The sequence below is a fragment of the Patiria miniata genome, unplaced genomic scaffold, assembly GCF_015706575.1.
Source record: "Patiria miniata isolate m_02_andy unplaced genomic scaffold, ASM1570657v1 HiC_scaffold_7, whole genome shotgun sequence".
In the NCBI taxonomy this organism is placed as follows: Eukaryota; Metazoa; Echinodermata; class Asteroidea; order Valvatida; family Asterinidae; genus Patiria; species Patiria miniata.
This window is the reverse complement of record NW_024037074.1, coordinates 46,212,226-46,233,014: the sequence shown is the minus strand read 5'-3', so window position 1 is coordinate 46,233,014 and position 20,789 is coordinate 46,212,226. Positions and strand designations below refer to the sequence as shown.

The 20,789-nt window shown below is 39.7% G+C and overlaps 2 protein-coding genes across 5 annotated transcripts in view; one reads left to right on the top strand and one right to left on the bottom strand.

Moving 5' to 3' along the window:
• The window catches only part of LOC119745568 (solute carrier family 23 member 1-like), a 29,683-nt gene extending 20,926 nt beyond the window's left edge, over positions 1-8,757 (top strand). Inside the window, exons 8-16 of one of the 2 annotated variants that reach the window (XM_038222017.1) lie at positions 91-211; positions 735-891; positions 1,271-1,524; positions 2,268-2,397; positions 2,559-2,702; positions 3,175-3,270; positions 3,524-3,763; positions 4,602-4,650; positions 6,631-8,757. In XM_038222017.1, coding sequence (XP_038077945.1) covers positions 91-211; positions 735-891; positions 1,271-1,524; positions 2,268-2,397; positions 2,559-2,702; positions 3,175-3,270; positions 3,524-3,763; positions 4,602-4,650; positions 6,631-6,634 — 1,195 coding nt within the window. In that variant the 3' untranslated portion in view covers positions 6,635-8,757. The remainder of the gene's footprint in view (positions 1-90; positions 212-734; positions 892-1,270; positions 1,525-2,267; positions 2,398-2,558; positions 2,703-3,174; positions 3,271-3,523; positions 3,764-4,601; positions 4,651-6,630) is intronic. The other variant, XM_038222018.1, reaches the window with a different exon arrangement.
• Positions 8,758-11,646: 2,889 nt separating this feature from the next.
• Positions 11,647-20,789, bottom strand: part of LOC119745608 (rap guanine nucleotide exchange factor 4-like) — a 51,434-nt gene continuing 42,291 nt past the window's right edge. The window contains exons 14-26 of one of the 3 annotated variants that reach the window (XM_038222092.1): positions 20,584-20,745; positions 20,252-20,402; positions 19,995-20,132; positions 19,446-19,493; positions 19,003-19,072; positions 18,182-18,328; positions 17,799-17,896; positions 16,885-17,010; positions 16,574-16,752; positions 15,836-15,926; positions 15,399-15,602; positions 14,687-14,796; positions 11,647-13,927 (exon numbers count right to left, since the gene is read on the bottom strand). In XM_038222092.1, the coding sequence (XP_038078020.1) occupies positions 13,855-13,927; positions 14,687-14,796; positions 15,399-15,602; positions 15,836-15,926; positions 16,574-16,752; positions 16,885-17,010; positions 17,799-17,896; positions 18,182-18,328; positions 19,003-19,072; positions 19,446-19,493; positions 19,995-20,132; positions 20,252-20,402; positions 20,584-20,745 (1,597 nt within the window). In that variant the 3' untranslated portion in view covers positions 11,647-13,854. The remainder of the gene's footprint in view (positions 13,928-14,686; positions 14,797-15,398; positions 15,603-15,835; positions 15,927-16,573; positions 16,753-16,884; positions 17,011-17,798; positions 17,897-18,181; positions 18,329-19,002; positions 19,073-19,445; positions 19,494-19,994; positions 20,133-20,251; positions 20,403-20,583; positions 20,746-20,789) is intronic. The other 2 variants (XM_038222093.1, XM_038222094.1) reach the window with 2 other exon arrangements.

Below are 20,789 nucleotides of genomic sequence, written 5' to 3'. Positions count from 1 at the left end.
CCCTTTAAGTTATTGACATTTCTCCACTAATGGATTTATTAAGAGATAAATCAAATTATTAAGATAATTTGGGCTGTTTTTTTTCCACAGGACTATTGCCTTGATGGCCCTGTTCTCCCAGTACATAGCCAGATTCAGCATTCCATGTCTTGGTTTCAGCAAAGAGGAAGGATGCCACAAAATCTCTTTTCCCCTCTTCAAGATGTTCCCGGTAAGTACCAAGATGGCACTGTATCGGCGTCATAAATATAGGCTGGATCTTTTTTAAGTGTCTCCTTGTAACCCTAACTCCCTAGCATGATTGACTAGGAACCATACCCATCCTGGCAAATTCCAACCCCATATGGGAAACTGCACTCACATATTTCTGACTTTGATTCTGGAGGTGTGCCAACCCACTGTAAAAGACTGTCAGTTTAGGGGTACTGTACCCATCCTGACAGATTCCAACAAAACATGCCATTGGGGTTTGATGGGTTGAGTTCTGTTAAGGTTAATGACTAACTTCAATCAAAGAGAATTAGTTCAATCGAAAGCTATGAGCAATCAAGGAATGGTGGGCGTCAACCAGCGAAATGTCCCGCTCATGGGACGTCGTTGCTAGGTAAAAGGGCGCCCTCTTTTGTCGGCGCAGGGAGCCCATAGCATGAAGGTGTGAGTTGTGTCTCACATCAAGCACCAGCCAACCGACGGTCCTCATTTGAGATTGAGATTTTTGTTCCCCTTTGCTGTAGGTCATCTTGTCAGTGCTGACTGCCTGGGCCTTCTCAGCGATCTTGACAGCTGCCGGGGCTTTCCCGTCAGACCCTGAGACCTACGGCTACCAAGCACGGACTGATCTACGCGTGGGGGTCCTGGAAGAATCGGCCTGGATCAAGATCCCATATCCTGGTCAGTCCTGTTTCCTTGCAAAGACAATATAAATCGGGAATTTTACGTCAAAATTTGGCCAGGATAAGGTTGTTTAGGAGTCAGGTTTGTCAAGTTGTTCGTTCTTTGCCATCCACCTGGGGCCTGGGTTCGAATCCCGCCTGGTCCACATGTGGATTGGGTTTTCAGTCCCTACCTGATTCCGTGGGTGACCCCTGAGTATTCTTCCAGGTTTTTCCTCCTACCTCTGAAACTGTAATTTCTTCATATATTGTCTTCTCTCTACAAGTTTCTTCAGGCTTGCCAGCTACAGTGCCTAGGGCACTTTTGAGGAATCCTTGGTTTCATTACCAGAAATGATTATTAATAAATCCAAAGTTCCTTTGTTTTTGTTTGATAGGTCAGTGGGGCGTGCCACGGGTCACCATTGCAGGAATCTTCGGTATGCTAGCCGGCGTCTTTGCCTCGATCTTTGAGTCCGTGGGTGATTACTACGCCTGCGCTCGCCTGGCTGGAGCACCACCGCCTCCAGTACACGCCATCAATCGCGGCATCGGTATCGAGGGCCTGGGCTGCATTCTGGCTGGCGCGTTTGGATCGGGATCGGGAACGACGTCGTATGGGGAAAATATCGGAGCGTTGGGAATAACAAAGGTACCGTGAGAGGTTGCATCTTTACAATCAAAATCATTTTTGTATGTGAATGGATTATGTATAAAAACTCCATTGAGTCAACAAGTACAAATATGTTACCTGTGAAATATGCTTATTCAAGAAATATACTTATCCAAGAAATGTACTTACCAATGGAATATGCTCACCCATGAAATCGCTTATCCACAAAATGTAATTACCCATGGAATATGCTTACCAATGGAATACGCTTGCCCATGAAATACGTTTACCTGTTGGATATGCTTACCCGTGGAATATACTTACCCATGGAATATGCTTATCTGTGAAATATGCTTACCCATGAAATATGCTTACCCATGGAACATGCTTACCCGTGGAATATGCTTACCCGTGAAATATGCTTACCCGTGGAATATGCTAACCAGCGGAATATGCTATCCCATGAAATATGCTTACCTGTGGAATATGGTTACCCGTTACCTGGGGAATATGCTTACAAGTGGAATAAGCTTACCCGTGGAATATGCTTACCCGTGAAATATGCTTACAAGGGAAATAAGCTTACATGTAGAATATGCTTACTCGTGGAATATGATTACCCATGGAATATGTTTACTCATGCAATATGAAACATGCTCACTTATGAAATATTAGCCCAAATTCACAATATTTGTTAAAGTTTGCCAATTTTTTTGTATTACATTGGCTTGTTATAGGAGTTTGTACATTTCATTGTACCCACTGCTCTTTCTTTGGACTAGATTGGCAGTCGACGAGCCATCCAATATGGCGGCCTGCTGATGGTCCTCATGGGGATGTTCGCCAAGTTTGGCGCCCTCTTTGTCACCATTCCGGACCCCATCATCGGAGGCATGTTCTGCGTCATGTTCGGTAAGTTTGTCTGATCACCAGATCCCCTCAACTCTCCATTACTCACGGAAAAACCTCTAACGAAGAGCCATCCTGAATCAGTTGAATAGAAATTTGAGTGTTCTGTTACCATGCAGCGTTACTAGACTTCAATTTTCCCGTGGTTTTGGTTTGTTTTGTAGCCATGGTGACGGCGGTGGGCATTTCCAACCTCCAGTTTGTCAATCTCAACTCCACTCGTAATCTCTTCGTGATTGGCTTCTCGCTCATCATGGGGTTCATCATTCCGACATGGATCAGCGCTAATGAGGACTTCATTAACACAGGTGGGCGGGAATTAGGGGCGTGGTCATGCGGTAGAAGTGAAGGGGGGGTTGAACTTATCTCCAGATGTAACGAATGAGAAGACAAAGTATTATACGCAGCATGTTTAAAGAAGCAATCATTTGAAGTTCATTTTTGTTTCAGCAGTTGATGAGTATGGACACATCATGTAATTTTCATTAAAGGTTCACGTCAATGTTTATATTTTTTTATTCAGAAGGGGGGGGGGTGTTGAGTAAATATAGCCGGGAATCTTTCAAACATGGTTACGGTACAGCAGTAGACATTTGAAAATAGCTGGAGGCATATTTCAGTGAATTTTTTTCACTATTTGTGAATTGTTTTCACTTGTTTGGAGGTCGTATCCCTCTCACGCCAATTTTGAAATAAAGTGGGGGAAAAATTGTAACGAATTGGACACTTTATAAAATTGATTGTTTGTGAGTTTTATAATATCTTGGATAATTTTGGCAGGTGTGCCTGAGTTGGATGGTATCTTCATCGTACTTCTCGAGACCAACATGTTTGTGGGTGGAATCATCGGTTTCTTCTTCGACAACACCTTACCAGGTAAACCCCCCCCCCTAATTTTTCCTTACCGAGTTCCCCCCCTCCCTCCCCTAATTTTTATAAATCCCCGTTTATCACCTGACTCCCCACTACGCCCCAAATTTTAGATTCCTGATTTATACTTAAGATTAAAACGTAAATTTGCAAAGCAACATTCTCGGCTTGGAGTTGCCTGAAATCAGCTTTGGCTTCAAAGAAAACACAAGACAACGGTTTGGCAAAAAATAGTTGCGTGACGTTTCTTATCTCGCAGGTTCTGATGAGGATCGAGGCATTGCTCAGTGGCGTAGCAAATACTCGGCAGGCCAAGACCCGGCCGTCACTCGCGAGTTACTACGCACCTACGACTTCCCCTTCGGAATGGACTGGGTTCGACGCTTCTCGTTCTTCCGATACATTCCCTTCTGTCCGACGTTCACCGGCTGCCCATGTATGTGCTGTGGGAGTGTACGCGGTCGCCTCAGGAAATGGACCAAACGAGATGGACAAGAACGTAAGTTGACATTTCTTTCTAATTTTTTTTCCAATTTTTTTCTGATTTTTTAAAAAAATTCCAACCTACCTGAACAAAATTTCAAACTACAGGACAACTCTGTTGAATGCTGGTCTATATATATATATTTTTTTTATTATACATACCATTTCTGTTGTGAAGATTTAGTTTTCAATGAGTTAGCTTATTTATGGCTTTAAAATCAATAAAAAATAAAGAAAAATAGCATTACCAGTCTAATCTTCACTGCTTTTCTCGACAATCCAAAACGTCCCTTACCGAGTCATTGGAAATGATCTCGTTGGATCTTAACCCTCCTATGCAAACATACATTCTGTGCCAAGAAGTCATTTTAGTCAAAATCAATCAAGTGACTGTTTTCAAAAGTTCAGAATTCCCAGCCTATACATCAAGCAGGATTGACTGGCTGGGACTGTTTAAGTAACTTTCATAGATATGCTTTGACTCCGGGTGAGTGATAAAACAGCTGTGACCAAAACTTGCCTGCTTTGTCTGTTGACCCAGTTTGACTAGTCACAGTGCTTGCTTGACATGTGATCTGCCTGCTGGTGACTAGCCTTTGTTAAAAGTAAAGCAGGGGAAGTGGATGGAAACTTTGACTGTCTGTGACTGTTTAAATAGCAGGAGGGTTGAAGTGAACAAGAGACAGATTGAGTGCGCAAATATAAAAAAATCTCTTTCAAAGCTACATGCAAGCGATGACAGTAAGCAATTTTACTTTGGCTCGTCTTACACAACAGCTTATCTTTTCTTTTCTATAAATCTTTATCCACACGCAAATATAATTATACTTTATTTCTTTTCTTTTTACACGCAGCATATGTACACGTCGCTTCGGAAACCAAAATTTACATCCCCGTACAAAAGCAAGTTTTGGTTTTTTCCTTCCGATTTTGGAAGTGAGACCGTTTAGTAGTTCTTCCCTGACATAATCATTAACACTTTCCAAAAAAGCCACCGCTTTTTTTGTAGTGCATGTTTAGCTGTTGCTGGGAGTATATTACTCGGACTGTGTGCATTTCTGTGTTTTCCGTGCATGAAGATAGAGGGCGCTATTTAGTCTGATCATGTACAGCTGCGTGATGTCACTGCTCTGTACTGACAGCATTTATTTATGTATGTAAACACAACCCTCTGTGTAAAGTCTGTGCCTTTTTGCAAACGTTTCTACTAGAGGCATGATGCATATGCTTGCAGTCGAGAATTCAATGCGCCCTCGCTTGACACCAAGTTACCATTAGAAGGCAACATCGTTCGTGAAGCAGACTTGTATTCGAGTAACAAACCATCGAGTCCAAGTCCCAAGTCCTGCAGGTCGAGTCCGAGTCAAGGTCACGAGTCACAAAGGTCAAGTCCGAGTCACGAGTCACTTTTACTACTGGAGGTACTGCTGAAACCTCACAGTGTAACTGTTTCCATTTTTCACAGCTTTTCTCTAATACCGTAACTGGAACTACATGACTTTGTGATTAACATGTCAACAAGTTGTTTAGACCTCACACGAGTTGTACCATGGTACCATGGGGACCAGAGCTGCTGTGAAGACAGCAGAAAGTCCCCTTAACTCGGTCCTTATTTGCCGAACAATACAGAAGTTCCCCTTAACGTGGTGACGGTCCGTCTGTACTTATAGTTTGGAGTGTGCAACTGGTACCGGTACTGTAAGTTTTCCAACACTGACTGTCGGACTCACTTGTGTGCTAGTATACAAATAACGAATGTTTGTGAGTGCAATGGTAAGAATAATTTTATGAGGTGACAGATGAAATGTTCCATTCCACGAGGCGAATTTGTTTTATATAACACCTGAATAAATCCTTGTCATCTGATTGGTTGACTTTTAATAGCCAATTCATTCAGGTTAAAAACTGTTTAAAAGTTCGACAAGTTCATCATATTTACATTAATGCAAACTGTTCAACAGGTTAAGAACAATCATATTCAATTTATCTTGATTTAAAACAGCGCCACCACCAGCAGCAGTGACACCGTGCAATGGAAGTTCTATTCACAGTGCAATAGAACTTCCATTGCACTGTGCGCTGCGCGCCACGCGCGCGCCGTGCATTGGTACGAATAATTCAATGACATGTGATCAACGATCCACCAATCAGATGACGGGGATTTATTCAGGTGTTGTATAATATACAAATAACGAATGTTTGTGAGTGCAATGGTAAGAATAATATCATGATAACAGGGCTTTATCCAGGCGTTGTACAATAATAACTTATGTGTGAACTGAAACACTGACTACCGGTACATTTCCCTCTTGTCTAAACCTAGTTTTGTATTCCTCAGACTAACTTATGTAAGACACGTCGACTTGTACCTGAGGAGTATTTTTAACAGTGTCTCAGGGAATGTAGTTTGTCTGTGTGGTGTTGCATGCACTGTCCGTTACGGGTTGGCTTTTGTATTCAGCTTTTGTCATTTGCTGCACAAAAACAAAAACAGTTAAATCATGTTACATACATTGCTGCAGTATGGTAAGTCACCAAGATGCTGTTTAAAACACGTACTTTGTGCATGATTCTGCATGAAATGCATACATAAGACAGAATGTTTGTGTCGGGCTGATGTATTTTTGCCCTTCATCTGACGTATAAACACTGTGTGCTCAGTGTGTTACCTCCCAAGTGAAAGTTGGAAAAATCACTCAGGTGGGACTCGACCCACGACCTCTTGCTTTCTAGTGAAGACTTCTTACTACTCGACCACTGAGCTGGCGGGATCAATTGGCTGGCTCGCAAGCTCGGTGGTCGAGTGGTAAGACGTCTGCACTAGAATGCAGGACTTAAGAATGTAAAGTGTGCTGGACTTAAGCAATTTTTTTTTCTCTGTAGGTGAGGGAGCCAATATGTAAGCTGACTGCTGGAGAGGAGACTACATTTTGCCTGACAAACATGACAACTGCTGATGGGGAGTCTAGCTTGTCTGTAACATCAGTTATGTTCAATTTGTTATTGCCACAACTTAATTATTTTGAATGTTATTTTTTTTTCTAATTGTATTAATTTCATTATATGGATGTGTAGTATTATGTACATACAATTAAGTATTTGAGGCAGGGACCAAAAAGGTAACGAATTAAAGTTGGTAATTTATATACGTGCTTTTTGGGTGTGGCACCCCCAAAAATAGATTTTCAAATTGAATTGATAATTTTCTAGCATTACATTAGGTATGAGCTTTTTAATGAGATATCGAACGAAAACATTGGCCGCCTGACGATAAGTAACCAAGCGATGAATTTCAACTTTTGAGTTAGACGGGTCCCACCTCTAATTCCAATCTGAGGCCAGTGGGATCCACTGCGTAACTAGGTCCTGGTACCTAGTTCAAAAATTAACATATTCATGTACAGCTGAAATGCCACTAGATACGAATATTTATAGAAATTTCGCCCAAAATTTTCTGAACTGAAGCGCGCTATTAAAAACAAATTTTAAAATCGTAAAAATCCCTATGAATGCAAACAAGCATATTTATTTGTTGCAGGACATTATATTCCTTTAAAATTCGTTCGCAATTTTGAAACAGCACGTATATACCAGCTTTAAGCAGTTGGATTATATTTTAAGTGTTCGTATTTTTTTGTTCACTTTAAAAGTTAAAAAAACAGTGGTGCAGCCGAAAGGCCTGGTTGGGCTTGTGGTTGGGTGGGGTTTTTTCAGTCGACTGAAATACAGTTGAGATTAGGATTTTGGGAGCCTATAAAAGATTTACCTTATTAACCTTTGAGAAAAAGATCCCAGGAAGATTTGGAAATATTTGGCTGATGCATAAAAACCACAGTAAAAGGTGTGAATTATTTTCAGGGTGGGGGACTATTTTTCTGTCATCGGTTTCAAATAAATCTCCGCAGTGCTCTGTTGAGTGCTTACTTGCGACTTTGCTGTTCTCAAAAGTTGGTCGTCCGAATTGGATGAAAGTCTGTTTGTACTATTTAGTTTAAACGTGCTTCCAAATGACATACTTATGTACCCATAATATTAATGCCGCTGTCAAGTATAAATTTTCTAAAAATTGTTAAAATAATTAACATAAATTGTTTTTTTTTTGTGTTTGTGTTTTTTGTATTAATGCTTTTTGTATTAATGCTGTGTTCTGTTATAATGTTTGGATTGTTGAAAGGGTTATATTATGTTGACCAGAAATAGTTTAGGAAGAATTTCTTCCTCACATGTTATAGACATTGGACCTCCTGCAGTTTCCCGTTATAGTTTAGTTTTTAAGTTGGCATTCTTTTGTGATTTCTGTTGGTACACTGAGTATATGTCCGACTTTTTTGGATGGTTCAATCACTTACAAGCATGGGCGCAGCAAAGTCGGGGGTGGGGGTGCAGGTGGGGCACTTCCCCCCCCCCCCCCAGGAAAGGGGAAAAAAAGGAAACAGAAAAGAAAAAAGAAGACGAAGAAAGAAGAGGGGCAAATCATATTCCTGTTAATTTAATGTTTATTTCACAACATGGGCGTCGATTTTTCCATGGCAGGTGATATCTCCCTTGGTTTCTGGTGAGTGTCCCCCCCCCCAGAAAAATCCTAGCGACGCCCATGCTAACAAGGACTTTGTATTAGGCTTACCCTTTGTACTCAGGAATTTTTTAATTGGAAATTTAATTTTAAAAAAAGTTACTTTCTTGTCCTGTTTGGTGTAGTCTAAGTCAAGTTAAGGCTTGGTGCCATTTCTAAATTCAAGTCAAGATTTGTCCTGGTAGGTACGTATGCATTTTTGCAACTCTTCTTAAAACAAAGTTTTTCTTTGATGCTATTTTTGTCGTAAAGACAAAAGGAAGTGAAAATTAAGGGGGGGGGGGAGATAGTGCCCCTCCCCTTTCCTTTCATTAACTCTGCCTTTTTTGTAGAGCTTATTAATATTGTGTATTTATATAGCATATTTATGTCGATATTGGGACTTTGTTGCATCATTATTACCCCTGCTCACTGTGATTATAAATGAGTGATACTTAAAGGGAATATACATCATTGGCTTTTGCTGTAATTTTCTGAAATGAACTATTTGAGGGGTTAATTAGTATAATAGATCAAGTACTGTTACACTGACATGTTTGAAGTTTTGTGTTCAAAAATGCTGGAAAAACCAAGAAAAACAAAAATGTTCAAGTAGTCTGGTTCCCTGACTCCACTAAATATAAAATGGATCAATATACAGATGCCGGAAAATTGTAAGGTAAGGGAACAAAGTCTAGCTGTCCTGCACCCGTTCATGAACGTGTAACCAATAGCAAACAAAATTTGGACTGAACAAAATGGTAAATTTGGAGCAGTAGTTGAAAAATAGTGAGATTTTTCCAACGGTGGTCGGCCGACCACCGTTGGAAATTTTTACAAAAATACAATTTTCTTGAAAATGACTTCACACCAGGTGCCATAATTTTACAGGATGCTTTAGACTGTCATTTACCAACATCCTAGTAAGGTATTTCGTAAAAACTTGGTAGTTTTATTTTTCGATGTTTGCAAATGTTGTACATTCCCTTTAAAGCCCTTTTCCTATGCAGAATGAATTAAAAGTATTAAAAGGCCTTTTATGTACATTTATACACTAGAATAAAATTGTCTTTAAAAGACTATTTATATATCCAGCTTATATCTATTTTTACAGGATATGTATGTAAATTATTATATACAAATAAACAAAATAGGTGCCTTTTTGCAAGGTCTAATTCCCAAATAGTATACATAATAATATGCACATTATATTTACCAATTTTAAAATGTGGAGAATTTTGCCTTTATTGTATTTTTTGGCGGGTAAAATATCAAAAGTTGTGTACTTTGTGGTAACTGTAATTTGTGTGTGACAGATACTAATAAAATATTTCTGCTTGCATAATAGATGTCATTCTTTGTGAATTGCTTGTATTATTTTTAATGTTTTTCCCCCATTTTTACAATTTTGTTTCCATTAAATATGCACCAATATATGTTAGAATTACGAGCCTTTATCTCAGAAGTTTAAATGTCATTTCCTCAAACGTCCCAAAAAAAGTGCTCGTGAAATATGTAGTGACGTCACAAGTTCTGCGCCGAAAGTTGTCCAATCATTGACAAACAAGTTTGGTACAGAAATGCGCATGCGCGTGGACTTGTATAAATTTTGTGTTTCGTGTTTAATAGTTGTATTAATTACAATCTTTATATATTACTTCCAAACACTTTCAGTAAGCAGAGCGTGTTGGCCTAACGGTAGGCAGTCCGACGCTCATGCCGGAGATCGTGGGTTCGAATCCCAGCGGGGAATTTTTATTTATTTTACTTTTGATTTAACTTTAATAAAAAAGAGTAAAATTCTGTTTTATTTTATTTTATTTTATTTTATCTAGTTGGGGGGGCCAACGCCACGGAACTCGGACTCGCCGCAGGTTTCCCAGCTGGCGGCCGCCCTTCCGAGGCTGGGATTCGAACCCGGGCCGCCGACCTGTGCGCCACACTCTCTACCGGGTTCACTACCTGGGTCCCCCAGTGAAAAAGGCACTCCTTATATATTTAACCCTTAGAATCGGTAACATAAAATGAAAATAAAAACGCCCTCAGGATTCGAACCCGGGTCGCGGGACCAGGAGTTCCGTGCCTTACCTCCCGGCCACCGGCGCTTCTTAAATCAGTTTTAAAATTCAAATAGATAAAGCATCGTTTTATAGTTGGTTAAAAAAAAATAATAGGAAATAGGGCACGCACAGCCCATTTTGGTTTCATGTTCCAAGCAGGAATATTATATCACGAACGAAGCCGACCACACTTTGTTGTCGTTTTATACTTAGGAAAATAAAATATTTTAGTCGCTACGCCGTAATCAAACTTACTGTGGCGTTGAGTTTCTTGCGATATATCGCAAAATTCCGGGGAACTGTTGAAGTATCGCGATACTTAAACAGTTCCCCGGAATTTTTGGGCCCAATTCAAATATAGGCAAAATTTGTTTACAACTTTCGAATATTTGCTGATCGTTGTGCGAAAACTTTTTTTTTACAATAAGACACACGCAAAAAGAAAATTCGTTTAAAGAAAGCAAAGCAACCAATATAGAGATCTTGGACGGATAAATCGTTTCCGAACAAATACAATTCTGGGGGAAAAAGAGAGAATCTAAAGAAGCCACTTTTTCATTGCACTTACTTGCTCTGTATTTTGTATTTAACGCAAATTTGCACATTAATATTTAATTATTCATAAATCATTATTTTGATATAATTAACTGAATAAAATTCAACTTAAAAAGTATAACAAATATTATACTAAATCATTCAACAAAAAATTTAGCACCCAGAAATGACCAGGAAGAACGAAAAAGTGGGGAAATAGTGTCATAAAACAAGATGTTTGTTTTCGTTTCAGTCTTTGCAAATTAGGCCGGCTGCAACATTTGAAGTTATCTAAAAACGGATTGATTTACACACAAAACCTTACATGGTGATAAGTTAGATTTCATTTCACAAATGTATTTGACAAATACATAATTTGGGAGAAATTTTTCCTCAATAGATTGTACATTAAAAAGCTGCTTTTTTTTCTTCAAAAAAAAAACTACCTACATTATTGCACTTATTTAGCGCAGCCCACAAAAAAGGTAAAGAATGTAGTATCCAGACGCCACTTTGTGGGTTGTGTACAAAGTCTATGGAGAGTCTGTTTTCAAAGTATTTTCTAACAAAATTGGAAATGTTACTCGGTCCCAGATTCATGTCTTTTCAACATTTTGGCAATGACTGACCTCTATTGAGATGATACATGATGAAAAAAGTGGCGTCAGGATGCAACTTATTTCCAAAAAAAAAGGAAAAGATTTTTACATCAAAACAATGAAACTCAGTGATGCATTACCAGAATTAGGCATCCAAGACATCAATGGAAAGCTTACTGCTCATAATTTACAATAAAACCATAATTATGCTCATTAAATTCATAGTTTGTTCATAATTATTATCCCATTGTTTGTGGGTTACCTTTTTTGGGGCCACGTGTATTGGCCCCAGAAATTCCAAATCCTGATTTTTTTTCTATTTTTTTCAAATTGCACACTATTGTGTATGTGGAAAAAAACCACAATTAAGGCGAGAAATCAATCAAATGGTACAATTAAACATTGTAAATTAAATGGAATAAATCTCCTGGATGAGTTCGTTATTTTGGGGCGAGTGGAAACGGCAGTAGACTAAATCATGACGATCAACTCAAAACGTTTACTGTAGAGGCTTAGAATTGGGGAATACTCATGAATTTAACCAATCCAAATGACACGCACATACATCAGAAACAATGTAAATAAAGTATCACTTTCAGCGTTACAAACACTTAAGGCCAAGTAAAAAAAGAAAACAGTTTCTCGTCCGGGTTTTTGACAAACAAAGGCCTTTTTTCTTTCAAAGATGGCGGATTTTCCAAGATAGATTCTTCAACTTTCTTCACTCTTTTCTGATACTTTTGTGACCAATAAGCGGTAACACTTTCTAACAGACTCTTAACTTGCTCACATAGCTAAAATTTTGTTGGAAGAACATGCAAAAATAACAAAATATTGCAAATATTCGAATGAAAAAAAAAAGGCGGAGGCTGTGGAAAAAGCGGGTGGTAACGAGAAACTGGTTTTTTTTTAACTTGGCCTAACCAAATAAACCAACGATTGTATTTCGAATACATAAATTCAAAGGGAAAAACAGTCAAGACAACATTCAATGGAATTTGGAGCGAAGGATTTTGGTATTAATAGAAGCACCACGAAATGCTATTAAAATTTGGAAAATTCTGACAAAATTAAATAGCAACATAGCAACTTTTTTTTTTAATAAATAACTGCTATCGAATTATTTGAAAAGGAATATATTATTAAGAGTTTGACAACTTTATTGCAGTCACATTCTTAAAAAACTCGGCAAGACAAATACATAATGCTTGAATAAAGTGAGAGTCTAGATTTTAATGTGTTGTAATAGCAACAGGTTACAATTTGTAAAAACAGGTGACGGCCAAACATGTCAGGTGACATGTCAGGTGACGTTTGTATTGCTTGGGCCTGGTTGTAAACTACATTTTGCTAACCAAATTCGAGGAGATATATTTACTACCGAGAAAAAATTAACGCAAATGACGTCAGAAATGCAGACAAAACTTGACTGCTTTGAGGATGACAAGTTCCAGTACTGAAAAAAATCATTCTTGTAAATACCACGTATTCAAGACTAGCAATTCCTTCTCAAAAGAGTGTTATACCTGGCGATAGAAAAAAAAAACTGCCCTCAACAAAATAATTATACAACCATTATGTACAAACTTCTAGTATGTACAAAAAGTCTTTAAATAATTCTGGAAAAATATGAATAATTACAAATTTTCATTTCGGGTTTTGTAATATATTTCAACCTTACAAAAATGTACAAATACCTCATATAAGAATGCAGCAGTACGGTTTATTTGTTTAGGTAGTACGGAATACTGTACAGTTTTTCTGCCTTAGTTTTGGCAGATTTTTGTTTTGTTTGAGACTCGGTGCGTAAATACACCTCAGCGTTAAATAATACCAAGCAGAACTGTTGTTGAAGGACATGCTTGTAATGGACCATTCCTTGACCAATTAGATCTCATCTTTTGGTCAGGTGACCGCGGTAGCCTCGTCACACTCGGCCACGAGCACTGCGAGAAATGTACGCAAACCAGAGGTGGGCGGGGCTAAGCTCGGATAGGTCCATTCTGCAGATGGCTGAACAGCCGTCGTTACACAAGTCTGGTTCCCTGACACTGCTTGATAGACTGGCTCAGGTATCCATGTCAATGCTCACAAATTCTCACTGTTTTACTTCCATCAGATATTTCGTGGCATAGTCTGGCTCCTTCAAAATCGCAAATGCTAAGCTGGATCGCAAACGGGCGATCTAGAGCTACGGCTGCGTCTATTGTCAGCGTGTGCCCACATTATTTCCAAAACTTTGACAACAGCTGCAGACAAAAGATCCACGTGCGGACGTTAGTCTGTTCCAAGTGACGCTCATCAAGAGTTCTTTTGGCGGATGGTGCGGGGAGGGCAACCCCGTGGTGGATCGGTGTTATTGTCACGATCGCCGCGGCTCCAGTTTGTGAGAGTGTTGCGTTAATACACGTTGGTTGTCTACCACACGCAGATTTCTGCACAAAAAAACAAAAAAAAACAATTGGGACTGAATTCTGTATCAGGGTAGTCTTGGCCCACGACGTCAGTGATCAATAGCGATGGTAAAGCGTCCTTGAAAAATTGGGGTTTTTTTTACTTTCTCGCACTAACGTCTAGGAAATCAGCAATGGGGGTGTGGCCATTTTATGTTAATTAGACCATTGGTGTAAATATTAATATCTTCAAACAAAACGGCGGCTTCATATTTGATACCAGTTGTCACGCGCTCGCGCGTGGGTATCACTGCATTGCATATCTAATTAGTGATCCCTGATCACCACAGGTAGCGTGTATGTTTACGAAGACTATAAGCTTTTAATAAAAGGCCTATAGCTTTCAGCGCCGAACGTTCATTATTTGCACGCGGGACTGACTATAAACCATTTTGCGATCGCTGATTGGTTTCCTAGGAAAGCCTCAGGAGCAAATAAAGAAAAAGTTCAACGGCTACTAAAGGATTCCCAAGACGTTAGTGCAAGCAGGCGCAATGGTTTAATCATGCCGTTAGATATGCACAATCCACTATCGATCTTGGGTCTAGACTAGTATCACGGATATTCAAATTCTTAATAAAATGTTACATATCACATTATTGGGGTCAACATTAGAACAACGCTCGAGTGACAGTTTTGCCTGACCGCAACTGATAAACATGATATCAGAGAGTATCTGGAGCAAGGCAGCAAAGTGTGTTTCGTGAATGATTTGGAGAAATAACTCGGAGATTTGTTTACCTGACGTAGTTCCGGATTTCGCTGATGTTCTTTACTGGTGGGGGTGGATCCATAGTGAACGGTTCACTGCGGCAATATTTGATGGTTCGGATGGTGGAGGCAATCATGTGCTGTTTGCAGGAAAAAAAGAAAGTTTCTTTGCTTTTAAATAAGTAAACAAAAAAATACAATAATTAAAAAAACTTCCTTGTTATAAAAAAGTTGATGACAAATTTAAATAATAACAAGGAATTGTTTTAGAGAATTCAGTAAAAAATAAAATTACACGGGCTATTATTAACACGTCTTGGCGTTCCTACACAATGGATTTGTGAAGGTGAAGTCTAACCCTCCTGCTGTCTGAACAGTCACAGACAGTCAAACATCAATCCTCTTCCCTGCCATGCCTTTAACACAGGCTAGTCACCAACAGTCAGATCATATTTCAAGCAAGCACTGTGACTAGTCAAATTCAGTCAACAGACAAAAGCAGGCAAGAAGTAGGCACAGCTGGCTTATCAATCACCTACAGTCAAAGCATAGCTGCATCAAGCTACATAAACAGTCACAGCCAGTCAATCCTGCTTTAGGCTAGGAGCTCTTAACAATTACTTGATTGATTTTGACTGAGAGGACAACTTGACACAGAATGTATGTTTGCAGAGGAGTGTTAAGTAAAAACGCTTCAGGAGTTTTTGATAAAAACACGGTGAAAAAATCTAAAAAATCTCACCATTTTCTCAAAGTTAACCAGGCCGTCAAAGTAGGTCTTGTTCCCCTCGTGGGTGAAGGACATGTCCTTGATGGCTAGAGGCATGAAGGGGATCATGGGAGGCTGCATCTGGGAGACGGAGAGACGATAGACGCGATGGTTGCGAGATGGGTCCATCGTGGCCTCAAACTCCGCGTACGTCTTCTTGAAACGACTCGGTAGTTTCTTTGTAAACAAATACAAAACAAAATTGCGCATTCGTGAGAATTCTACAGCAATGTGCATTAGCTTGGTAGTTAAATAGATAAAACAATGACCGCCATTATATTTTAATTTCTGTTTAACTTTTATTCTACACGCATAATAAAGTGTCTCCACTTCTTCCAAAGTTACGGTACCATATGCACATGGAGACCACCATTGAAAATGTTGATATGATTAGAAAACTGTGTTCGTACCTCCCATGTTTGCGTGAGCCTACAGACAGCGATGTTACTCATTCCCATGACGATGGCAAAGAAGGAATTCATGTTCTGGTATTCCTTGCAACTGGAAGGAAAAAAAAATTATGGTCAATTTACAGTTCCAGATTTTCAAAACCAATATCGAGTACCAATTTAAGATTCAATGAATTATAAAAGAAAAAAAAATTGTACGGCACTAAATAACTGCACTATGTTGAGTGCGTATTTCTTCTTCAAATTTAGAGTTTCTCTGAGCCGGACTCCCAAGGCCAACTCCAAAATCAACCACAATGCAAGAACCCAATGGCAAATTCTTTACAGTTCAGATCTCAATAAGCAACTAGCCCCATGAACAAAGAAACAATGGACGGGGTTTACCTAACTCAATCCTGCACAAACCTCCAAAATTGCCTGATGGATAATTTTTTAAAGATCGATCTCTGAAGTTTAGGGTTTAAACGTTTTCAGCAGGAAAAAGAAAACCATTCAGGAAAGCATGGATAATATCGTCGCGTCAGTGCAACAAGGTCGTAACTTCATTCTGCAACAAAGACGTATCTCGCGCGAATACGTTCCGTGCAACAAGGTCGTAACGCGACGTCCACTGACTTTTTGTGTACATCCAAGTTATTTTAAGCGAGATTCCACCTTTTGACATTCATTCACGTACGGCCCATTTTAGCAGATACAACCTTGGTGCAGACACGCAACGATATTAAATCTTCAACTTACTAAGCAGCGATCTTGATGAATTTTCTAAGCAGCTGGACCCTCTTGCTGACGTTGTTAGTCAGACACAACTCGGTGACGACCCAGAACTGAACCTCGTTGAACCGACGGAGAAAAAGATCCAAATTGGCCGTAATCTGGCCAAACTTTTGCCGCCCAAAGGTGTGGTAGACAAACTCAAACTACGAAAGTACAGAAAATACACAAAAGCCAACGGATAAGAAAATACAGATTATGAGACACTGACTTTGACCTTTGACCCTTTAACCTATCATGACCTTTGAACCTGCTGGTTTGACCTTTGTCTTGGTTACCTCGTGAACGCAGTTGAAGAGTTCCCAGTCGTACAGCGTCATCTGGTAGGCGACCTCCTTGGATCCCATCAATTCGAACATGGCAAAGGTGCTGTCTGACGGACCTTCTTGCTCTGGGATGGGTGTCTGGGGAGAAAAGAAAAAAACGATGAGATTTCTTGCAGCTTTTTTGGCCTTGCATGTTTGAAAATCAGAGAATAATAATAATAATGCGTATTTGTGATGCGATCAAGTTAAATGAGTCGCTTGTCGTTTTCTGGTAAATTTTATTTTACAGATTTGAAACGAGCACAATCTCAGCATTACTGCTGTGAAAACCGCATGTTGATACCATCTTTAGGTCAAAAATCATGGAAGTCGGAACACCAAGAGATGTGATGAAGTGATGTGATGCAGAGGCCCTATTTTGGCCTGAATCTCCAAATGAAAGTTCCCGACAAACGACTCATTAAGCTCGCTGGCATCACATTTATAAAGGGCACTTATCCAGCAGTATTGGTGCTCAAGGCACTACATCATCATTACCCTGCTCATTGGGCCAATGAAGCATTTCAAATACCATCTCAGCTCCCTGGGGAGTAAACAGCTCGATGCTGCAATTTCGGTGCAAAGCAGCTAGAATCAAATACAAAAACCATATCTGCCCTGACAGGTACCCATTACTCCTGGGTGGGGAGAAGCAACGAGTGACAAAGTGCCTTGCCCAAGGGCACATGCACCATAACCCCAGGTTGGACTTGAAGCCACAACCCTCAGAATTACCCGCAGACCATGAATTCAATGATCCAGACCACGAGGCCACAGCAAGAATGGCAATGACTCTCCGAGAGACTAAGAAAACGTAGCTTTGTCAGACTTACAAAGGAAAACATTTTTTGAGGAAAGATTTATAAATTAGCAGAACAAAACTTTACCAAGGCATCAAGGTGCTCCCGCGGTGACACAAATATTCTGCCGTTCAGAGACAATCCTGCCGTCACGCAAATGTCGTTCTCCTTGAACAAGATACGCTCTGCAAAATCAAACCAAATCAAATCAATTCAATGAAGTCAAATAACACAATGACTCAAAACTACACCCTGCTACGCTTTGACAATAACTACTAATTTAAACACAAAGTTTTGCCTTAAAGTCTTTGTGTTAACAAAAATTGTTTTGTGAAGAACTTTTTAAGTGGAGTTAATCACAATTGAAGATAAAATATCAGTAGCTATTGTGCTAAAAAGATCAAATTTAACAACATACTGGGTTTTTCATGGGTCACAAATTTATATTTTTGAAGTTGTTTCTAACCTACCTGCTGTCGATTTAATCTCACACAACACCAGGTCCTCTCCTAGGCACATTTTCTCAGACACCGATCTGACGATAGTACCGGCGGTCGTGTTCATTGGTACCCTTAATGTGGTATACGTGTGGTCTGCACAGTACACTTTGAAGATATCTACAGACCAAGAAATATGCAAAGTCTATTTTTGGGGGTATTTATTTACTGGCTGCTTTCAAATCTGGAGAGAAAAAATTATCACAATTTGCAGCTGACTGTTTCGTAGTTTATGGTCTAAGCACTTAAAAACAAAATCATTAAATACTAAAACTGGAGTCTTATATAGCACATACATCTACCAACAATTAGGTACTCAAGGCGCTAATTAATATGAATTTATTTCAAAGACATGTAAACGAAGTATTTGAAGTTTGAGACCCATTTTATGTAGCACCTTGTAAGAGTTTACAAGGTGCTACGGCGCATTAAGCAGCCACTGCCAGAAACACTGGGGCGAACCCCTTCTCTTAGCGATAAGTGTTACTGGGTTCTTTTACCGGTACGTGCATTACACAATGCACGGGACCTACAGCTTTATGTCCCATCCGAAGGACGAAGCAATAATGGTTAAGTGTCTTGCTTATGGACACAGGTGTCAAGACCGGGACTCGAACCCACACTCTGCTGATCACACTCTGCTCGAGTCCAGTACTCTTAACCGCTCGGTGCTCTTAACCGCTCGGCCATGACTCAACACCGACAACAACATCTGCAGGGAAGTGTCTTCAAATTTGGGATTTTGAGAGGAAAAATTTCACCGAAAAAGGAGTAGAATGTCCTCCGTGTCTTACTTTCATCAGTGGCTTTGATGGGTCTCCGTCTTGGTGTGTCGTCTTCTGAACGATGGAACTCACCTAAACCCTGAACGAAAAAAAAGGCCCCAAAAAACAGAATCAAAAATAATTTACTTGGTAACCATTCCACAGCATTTTCTTTTTTTAAAAACTTTGGTTTGGATTTGATTTGCTTTACTTCTAAAAACATTCTTCTGAAATAACTTTAGCTTTTAAAATTCAAGTACTTTACGTTATCGATTTTTAAAAATCATTTAAATTAACCCTGATTTTTTTGTTTATGCATGCAATCACATATCGATGTAACAAAATGCATCTTAATTTCACAAGACTGCCGCAAACACACAACAGTTGGTGTTGGCATACATACACAGTGGGAATATTGAAAAGCGACCAAATAAAAAATGAAAGAAACAGACAAGGAAAGGAGAACAACTAACTTTGGAGTTGATATTGAACAGTTCAGTGCCAGGATAGCCGACAATACTCTGAAACAGAACAAGAAACAGGATGCACAACAAACACATGAATACAAGCCACTCAGATATCATGCTGTCAACAAGAATATCATGCAAACAGAAACAAAAATGGTTGTGCTAGTTGTTTCACAAAATGCTGATACATTAGTGTTGCACTCTGCTTACAGTTTAAGCCTGGTTTTCATATCGACGTTAAGCTTACGCAGACTACTTCAGACTAGGCAGACTGCGCAGACAGAACACGAAACCGTCGGCAAAGTTGAACCGGGTTCAACTTTACCGATCGTCTGCCAGGTAGTTTGCGTCGGTCTGGGTTGTCGGGGACACTTCAAGATGAAATGTTTCCATATGTCTGCGTTGCAGTTTGGTTACTTTTTGCGTTTCTCTTTGCGTTTCTTACGTCGATATGGAAACTAGGCTTAATTTACAAAAGATGTGTGCTACATGCTAGTGGTGCAGAGATATTAGAGCTTACAGAGACTATGTCCGCCATAATGTTGCCATGGTTACCTGTCGTTGCACCTGCCATGTATGAGCCTGTTCTTCCTCTATCTTGCGAACCAGGTGGAGAACTCTCTCTAGATTGGCCAACTCGTCCTGCAGGCTGCTGTAGACGCGGCAATCGTCGCAGATGGCTGAAAATAACGTCTGCCATAACAACCAAAATTTGGTTCACATTTCATCAATGATTGTGAAGGGAATAATTTTCAGGTTAAATTTTTTTTTTTTTTAACAAGGCATGTAGAAATTGAGGATGTTGTCATTACCTCCACAAAAGACGTTATAATCGGGTCTTCTTGGAATGCTGAGCCCGCGATGACGCTCCATTGGCATACCAGACGGATCACGCGACGTTTGTTATTTACGATGTAATCAATTGTCTCTTGTTCCGTTGCCTGGACGATGTCCGCATGATAAGTGATAAATGTTAAGGAACAATGGTATAAATACACCGAGGAAAGAAAAACAACCTAATTGAAGAAATCGTGTTTGGAGGAGATTTTAACAGCAAGAATATGGATCTGTCATATGCCTTTCTTTGTGCTTTTGGGTCAAGCTCAACCAGGCAAAACCTAAGTCTTGCTTTCTTGAAGGATATTGCGTGAGTAGGGCCGGGCAGAGTTGCTTGCTGGACATGAAGACAATGTGTGTCAAGAGGAAATCTTCCAAGAACGTGTCCGCCTCGTCTTGCTTGCTGTCGATCCTCGTTTCTAAGATATGCTCCAGCATCTTCTCCGGGCTGCCGGCCATGACCGAATACCTGCCAAACACAAAGCGGACATGGACGACAAAGTTTCAACCCAA